The sequence below is a fragment of the Pituophis catenifer genome, unplaced genomic scaffold (genome assembly GCF_029215685.1).
Source record: "Pituophis catenifer annectens isolate HBS135680 unplaced genomic scaffold, rPitCat1.0.hap2 SCAF_13, whole genome shotgun sequence".
NCBI classification, from domain to species: domain Eukaryota; kingdom Metazoa; phylum Chordata; class Lepidosauria; order Squamata; family Colubridae; genus Pituophis; species Pituophis catenifer.
The window spans coordinates 15,181,707-15,189,631 of NW_027256893.1; the positions used below are offsets into that span (position 1 = coordinate 15,181,707).

Consider the following 7,925-nt stretch of genomic DNA (forward strand, 5'->3'; position numbering starts at 1 on the left):
TTTTGGATTATCTGTGAAGGAGATGGAAGATCTTTCTCTTTTCTTTGTTTTTTCTTCCTTTTTTCTCTTTAGCTACTGAGATCTCTCAAAGTCCTAGAGTGGCAACTCCAGGTAGACATGCAAGTGGAAAGACTCCCAAGACGTTGGAGAGGTTCCCCTTTAAAGAAATGAGAGAGAGAACAAATCCACAAACAGGTGATAAAAACAGAAGAAAACAAATGAGGAATGTGGAAACTGAACAGATTCTGGAGTTTGAAGCCAAAGACAACCCAGAAGTCAAGGAGATGTCAGATTCTGAGGATGTTGGTGAGTTAATTTACTTAATCATATTTATGTAACCGCCCATCTCGCATAAAAGTGACTCTGGAGAGCAACGCGCTGATAACTTTCAGTCCTTTAGTAACTTTTGGATTATCTGTGAAGGAGATGGAAGATCTTTCTCTTTTCTTTGTTTTTTCTTCCTTTTCTCTCTTTAGCTACTGAGATCTCTCAAAGTCCTAGAGTGGCAACTCCAGGTAGGCGTGCAAGTGGAAAGACTCCCAAGACGTTGGAGAGGTTCCTCTTTAAAGAAATGAGAGAGAGAACAAATCCACAAACAGGTGATAAAAACAGAAGAAAACAAATGAATGTGGAAACAGAAAAGATTCTGGAGTTTGAAGCCAAAGACAACCCAGAAGTCGAGGAGATGTCAGATTCTGAGGATGTTGGTGAGTTAATTTACTTAATCATATTTATGTAACCGCCCATCTCGCATAAAAGTGACTCTGGAGAGCAAGGCGCTGATAACTTTCAGTCCTTTAGTAACTTTTGGATTATCTGTGAAGGAGATAGAAGATCTTTCTTTTTTTCTTCGTTTTTTCTCTATAGCTATTGAGATCTCTCAAAGTCCTAGAGTGGCAACTCCAGGTAGACGCGCAAGTGGAAAGACTCCCAAGACGCTTGAGGGGACCCCCTTTAAGGCAATGAGAGAGAGAACAAATCCACAAACAGGTGATAAAAACAGAAGAAAACTAATGAGGAATGTGGAAACTGAACAGGTTCTGGAGTTTGAAGCCAATGACAACCCAGAAGTCGAGGAGATGTCAGAATCTGAGGATGTTGGTGAGTTAATTTACTTAATCATATTTATGTAAGCGCCCATCTTGCATAAAAGTGACTCTGGAGAGCAAGGTGCTGATAACTTTCAGTCCTTTAGTAACTTTTGGATTATCTGTGAAGGAGATGGAAGACCTTTCTCTTTTCTTTGTTTTTTCTTCCTTTTTTCTCTTTAGCTACTGAGATCTTTAAAAGTCCTAGAGTGGCAACTCCAGGTAGACGTGCAAGTGGAAAGACTCCCAAGACATTGGAGAGGTTCCCCTTTAAAGAAATGAGAGAGAGAACAAATCCACAAACAGGTGATAAAAACAGAAGAAAACAAATGAGGAATGTGGAAACTGAACAGATTCTGGAGTTTGAAGCCAATGACAACCCAGAAGTCGAGGAGATGTCAGAATCTGAGGATGTTGGTGAGTTAATTTACTTAATCATATTTATGTAACCGCCCATCTCGCATAAAAGTGACTCTGGAGAGCAAGGCGCTGATAACTTTCAGTCCTTTAGTAACTTTTGGATTATCTGTGAAGGAGATAGAAGATCTTTCTTTTTTTCTTCGTTTTTTCTCTTTAGCTACTGAGATCTCTCAAAGTCCTAGAGTGGCAACTCCAGGTAGGCGTGCAAGTGGAAAGACTCCCAAGATGTTGGAGAGGTTCCCCTTTAAGGAAATGAGAGAGAGAACAAATCCACAAACAGGTGATAAATACAGAAGAAAACCAATGAGGAATGTGGAAACTGAACAGATTCTGGAGTTTGAAGCCAAAGACAACCCAGAAGTCGAGGAGATGTCAGATTCTGAGGATGTTGGTGAGTTAATTTACTTAATCATATTTATGTAAGCGCCCATCTCGCATAAAAGTGACTCTGGAGAGCAAGGCGCTGATAACTTTCAGTCCTTTAGTAACTTTTGGATTATCTGTGAAGGAGATAGAAGATCTTTCTTTTTTTCTTCGTTTTTTCTCTTTAGCTATTGAGATCTCTCAAAGTCCTAGAGTGGCAACTCCAGGTAGACGCGCAAGTGGAAAGACTCCCAAGACGTTGGATGGGACCCCCTTTAAGGCAACGAGAGATCGAACAAATCCACAAACAGGTGATAAAAACAGAAGAAAACAAATGAGGAATGTGGAAACTGAAAAGATTCTGGAGTTTGAAGCCAAAGACAACCCAGAAGTCGAGGAGATGTCAGATTCTGAGGATGTTGGTGAGTTAATTTACTTAGTCATATTTATGTAACCGCCCATCTCACATAAAAGTGACTCTGGAGAGCAAGACTCTAATAACTTTCAGTCCTTTAGTAACTTTTGGATTACCTGTGAAGGAGATAGAAGATCTTTCTTTTTTTCTTCGTTTTTTCTCTTTAGCTATTGTGATATCTCATCCTAGAGTGGCAACCCCAAGTAGACGCGCAAGTGGAAAGACTCCCAAGACGCTGGAGAGGACCTTCTTTAAGGCAACGAGAGAAAAAACAAATCCACAAACAGGTGATAGAAACAGAACAAAAGAAATGGGGAATGTGGAAACTGAAGAGATTCTGGAGTTTGAAGCCGAAGACAACCCAGAAGTCGAGGAGATGTCAGAAGCTGAGGATGTTGGTGAGCTGATTTTTTTAATCATATTTGTATATAGCCACCCATGTCGCACAAAATCGAGTCTGGATGGCAAGACGCTGATAAGTTGGAAGGTCCCCATGCTAAAGCACAGCTGAAGCAAACTTGGCTTATTGGATGCATTTCAAAATGATTAATGTAAGAAATTGACCCTGGGGGATTTCAGAGTCAATTTAGAAATTAATCTTATCCTGAATCAGTTCCCAATGTTGAGCGCTTCATTCTTTTAAGGCGGTCACGGTTGGGCTTCAGAAAGTATCCTCTTCTCCCATAGCATGACTTCTTCCCAAATTATTCCTCACATCATTTGGGTTTCTCCAGAAGGCTTCTTTAATAAATCAAGTGATTTTAATGTGAGTGCTATTTGGTATTTTTCTTGGAGGTCGCCAGTAAAACAGAATTTGGTTCAACGGGTTCCCAAGCCAGCTAAAAATCCAGTCCTTTACAGATAATCCTTGACTTACAACAGTTTGCCTGGTGACTGACTGTTTAGTGAAGTTCACAACGGCATTTAAAAAAAAGTGACTTGTGACTATTTTTTCACAACCGTTGCAACCTCCCCGTGGTCACGTGATCAAAAATTGGGACGCTCGGCAACTGGTTCCTATTTATGACGGTTGCAGGGTCCCGTGATCCCCTTTTGTGACCACCTGACAAGCACAAAGTCAAGGGGGAAGCCAAATTCACTTAACAACTGTGTGACTCACTTAACAAATGCAATAATTCACTTAATAATTGTGGCAAGAATGTTCGTACAATGGAGCAAAATTCACTTAACAAATGTCTCGCTCAGCAACAAATTTTGGGTTTAATTGTGGTTGTAACTCCGGGACTACCTGTACTAACTTTGGGATTATCTGTGAACGAGATGGAAGTCCCACCCCAGAAGCTTCACGTGCTTTGGGGAAGTGATATGAGATTCTACCTTTCCTTCTCTCTCAGAACCAACTGGCAGTACACCAGCCTTTGTCCGTGCCAAAGCTTTTCACTGTACACCATTGCTGTCCAGCCCACGTGTTTTGAAAGAGGTGGCTTCTGGGTAGGTATGAGGTTGTAGGGAGATGGAACTCTAGCCCCCCCTAACCACTCTGTATTTAGAGGCAGTCCTCCACTTACAACAGTTCATTTAGAGACCGTGCAAAGTTACAACGGCACTGGAAAAACCTGACTTAAGACCGTTTTTCACACTTACGGCCTTTGCAGCAGCCCTATAGTCATGTGCTCAAAATTCAGACGCTTGGCAAGTGGTCCATATTTATGACGGTTGCAGTGTCCCGGAGTCACGTGATCCCATTTTGCAACCTTCTGACAAGCAAAAGTCAATGGGGAAGCCAGATTCACTTCACAGCCATGTGACTAATTTAACAAATGCGCCATCACGGGTTATGAGCCGCCGTGGTGCAGTGGTGAGAGTGCAGTACTGCAGGCGACTTCTGCTGACTGCCAGCTGCCTGCAATTTAGCAGTTTGACTCTCACCAGGCTCAAGGTTTACTCAGCCTTCCATCCTTCCTAGGTGGGTAAAATGATAGTTGGAAAGAGGCTGGCTCTGTAAGCCGCTTAGAGAAGGCTGTAAAAGCACCATGAAGCGGTATATAAGTCTAAGTGCTATTGCTATTAACAAATGCAAGAATTCACTTAACAACCATGGCAAGAAAAGTCGTAAAGTGGGGCAAACTCACTTAACAGATGTTTCACTTAGCAACAGAAATTTGGGGCTCAATTGTGGTCGTAACTCGAGGGCTACCTGTATTATTTCTTAAATTTAAAACTTAAAACCCCGTCTTGCGGTTTGAGGTGACTGAATGGCTTACAATATAATAGAAGGTGTGGTTGCCAGGAATGCTTTGCCTTGGCTCACTCTTGACTGCCAGAGAAAAAGAACTCCAGCCTTCCGTGACTGGCATTTAGACCCAGTAGAACAGTGTTTAAGATGTGTGGAGTCCCCAGTTTGTTGGCCATGCCATCTGGAACTACCTGGGAGGTGGCTTTCTGTAACACCTGGCAGCTCCTTGGTTTCCTCTTCTTGCAATATACTCGATTGCTTAGACTGTCTTTTTGGTATTTTTCTTGGAGGTCGCCGGTAAAACAGAATTTGGTTCAACGGGTTCCCAAGCCAGCTAAAAAAGCCCGCCGGGAAAAACGGGAGCCGTCCCTCCCCAGCAACTTGGTGAAAAAAATGTTCACCCACTACGTCAAGATGCCAGTAACCAAAGAGGCCTTGCAAGTTGTGGATAGGTGGTGAGTCATCACGATCCCTTGTGGAGAAAAGAGGTTTGCCAACTACGCTGAGCTAAGAGAAAACCTAAAATGTGTGGCGCAGCCTCGTTCTGTTGTCATGCCTGGGTTTCTTGCCAAGAAGCAAATCTGTTCACGGGGATTGAATTGCGATCAGACCTTTGAAGGTTTCTTGAAGGGGTTTTGCATTGCAACCTACCTTCCAAGGGGAAGGGAGCAATGCTGCAACTCTCCCAACTGACTTTAGGCTTCCATTTTTCCCAGTGTGAATGTCTACTTCAAGCATCTGAGCAACGACCTGGAAGCCTACGCGAATCATGCTCGACGGAAGACAGCAGAGGCAGCTGATCTGGAGCTCCTCATGAGGCGGTAAGGGTGGGGTGGGGTTGCAAGGTCTCGAGAGCCCTGCATCAACCCAAGAAGAGATCTCCGTGAAGGCTTCCCCACCATAACGCTCTTCAGATGTTTGGGGGCGAGAACCTCTAGCCACTACAGCTCTTGGGAATTCTGGCTGTCCTGATCACAATGTATTTGGAGAGCACCAGGCTACTACTGATGGTTGTTCTTAGGACTAGAGGAGGGCTCTTCCTCGGCTGTTTCCTTGCTGTTTTAACAGCACGGGTGGGAGATTTAATGTTTCTCCACTCTTTGCTTTCTTGAGAAACAGCTGAACAATAGCGGAGAGAACTGTGAATGCAGAATTGTAGTCATTACAGCAAAGAAGAATACAATACTGGAGTACAGGTAGTCCTCGGCCTACAGCAGTTCATTTAGTCACCATTCGAAGTTATACAATGGCACTGAAAAAAAGTGACCATCTTTCACACTTAGGACCATCGTAGCATCCCCATTGCGTGGTTTATTTTCGGACGCTTGATAACTGACTCACATTTATGACGGTTGCAGTGTCCCCAGGGTCAGGTGATCATCCCCTTTTGCGACCTCCTGACAAGCGAAACCAGATTCACTTAACGGTGTGACTTAACTTTTAACAACTGCAGTGATTCAGTTAACAAATAATAACTTTGCCATTGTACGTATATACACAGTATACACATACAACGAAATTCACTTAACACCCAAAGACCAGGTCCCACACACATAACAATCCCCACACACACTCCCACCCACAATTCCCCACCCCTAAACCACCCAAACATCCACACAACAGACCAAGTAATTCTGTCCAACAGCTCACTGATGGTGGCCCTTTAGTTCATTCTTGAGTGCAATTATAGCTCTGGAATAAAAACTATTCAGAAAACGTGTGGTCCGAGTTCTAATTGTTCTGTGTGTGATGAGAAAAGTTGTAAAATGAGGCAAAACTCATTGAACAAATTTCTCACGTAACAACCTAAGTTTTGAGTTCCATTGTGGTCGTAATTCGAGGGCTACCTATAGCCCAGGACAGTTTACAGAGCCCAGACTGGAGGGGCATGGGCTCTTGCTGTAGGATTTGTTGGAAAGAGGCGAGCACTATCTGATTCACAGACGTGCTTCTTTTGGTCTTGTTCTCTTTTGATCCCTTTCTCCACAATCCAGGCAAGGACTGATAACAGACAAGACGCCTCTAAATGTGCTGGTCGAGCGACACTTACCTTTGGAGTACAGGAAGCTGCTAATTCCTATCGCCATTAGTGGAAACAAAGTGATCCCTCAGAAGTTGAAGTGAGAAGCTGAACCACTTGGATGCCAGAGACAGAACATTTCTGGTTTGGAAATAAGCAGTGGAGGAAGGAGAGCTCCTAGGGCTCTGGACTAGAACCGATGGAGATTTGTCCATTAGACAAAATCATTTACACAGCATTTAACTTAAGCCCTGCACCTTCTCAGAAACAAGCTGAATTGCACTTACTGTGTCTCGGTGACTGCGGTACAGGAGGAGCCTTGTTTTTCTGTCTGTACCAGAGTTGCAAGTTATATTTTGTAAAAAATAATAATTCTGTATTACTTTGGAATAAAACTGTTTTCTCTGTATTGTTCTCAAGCAAGCAAAAACCTGTGGTCTTATGCCAATTTTACTAAACCTTTCTTTGTAGCCTGAAGGTATTTGACTTAGAACATTTTTGTAATTTTAGCTATTTGTCTTCCATGCCTTAGATTATAAATAAACATCCAAACCTAGCTAGATGCAGTTCTTAAGTAGAGTTCAATAAATCAAGCTGCAGGTGATCCATGTCAATCATGCAGCTATTCAATTACGCGTATTCCGGACATAGTCTATCCTGATAAACAGATTTGTGTACATAAATTTATCCAACATATCCATTTCTCCAGCTGAGGCTTACATGGCAACTTTGGAAGAACAGCATAAACTATTCTCATAACAGCAGGTTCCTTTCACATGGATTGGATTAAAAAAATGGACAAAATGAAAATTTTCCCATCCCTAATAAATTCATGTCTGTTGCTCTGCAACATACTGGAAAAAAAATCCTCTAGCACAAAGTCCTTTGATGTCAGAGATAGAACGCTTATAAGGAGAAGTTTATTTAATCGTTTATTGCATCTTAACATCATTGTTTATATACAATGCATTTTTAAATCACTAATCTGGAAACCAGCAATTTTCAAGACTCAGTAAGCTTCCCTTCCTGTTTCAGTGCAAACTGGAGTTTAGAAAAAAACACGCTGAAGTGCCAAGGAAAAAAAATGGTTGTTTGGCTTTGTAATTTCATTTCGCTACCTCTTCATTTGCTTGGCTGCCCTGGTTTAATGTAAACTTTTCTACACTTTCTAGCCCACAGCTGGGCTGCAGATAGTTCAAAAGTTCTAAATAAAACACAAAACTACTGAAATTGCATAAGGTTTAAATTATTTTAACATCCAGTTGCCTGAACTGTCATTTTATCATTTCTTCATGGGTTCCGGTGGTTGAATATTTATGGGCACAAGAGAAGAAATACTGGTACTTTTTGCAAGCAAACCTGAAGCTCTGCCAAATTCACCTCAAACGCTTCCCGCACAAGTGGAAATTAGTTACCCAATCT

The 7,925-nt window shown here is 42.2% G+C and overlaps 1 protein-coding gene across 1 annotated transcript; it reads left to right on the plus strand.

The window, feature by feature from the left end:
- The first annotated feature begins 284 nt into the window (after positions 1 to 284).
- CENPT (centromere protein T) lies at positions 285 to 6,727 on the plus strand. Its single transcript, XM_070953207.1, has 11 exons — positions 285 to 306; positions 477 to 707; positions 868 to 1,101; positions 1,272 to 1,505; positions 1,666 to 1,899; positions 2,060 to 2,293; positions 2,454 to 2,684; positions 3,642 to 3,738; positions 4,774 to 4,938; positions 5,200 to 5,304; positions 6,478 to 6,727. The coding sequence occupies exons 1-11, from the start codon at positions 285 to 287 to the stop codon at positions 6,605 to 6,607; spliced, it is 1,917 nt and encodes a 638-aa protein (XP_070809308.1). The 3' UTR covers positions 6,608 to 6,727.
- The last annotated feature ends 1,198 nt before the right edge of the window (positions 6,728 to 7,925 follow it).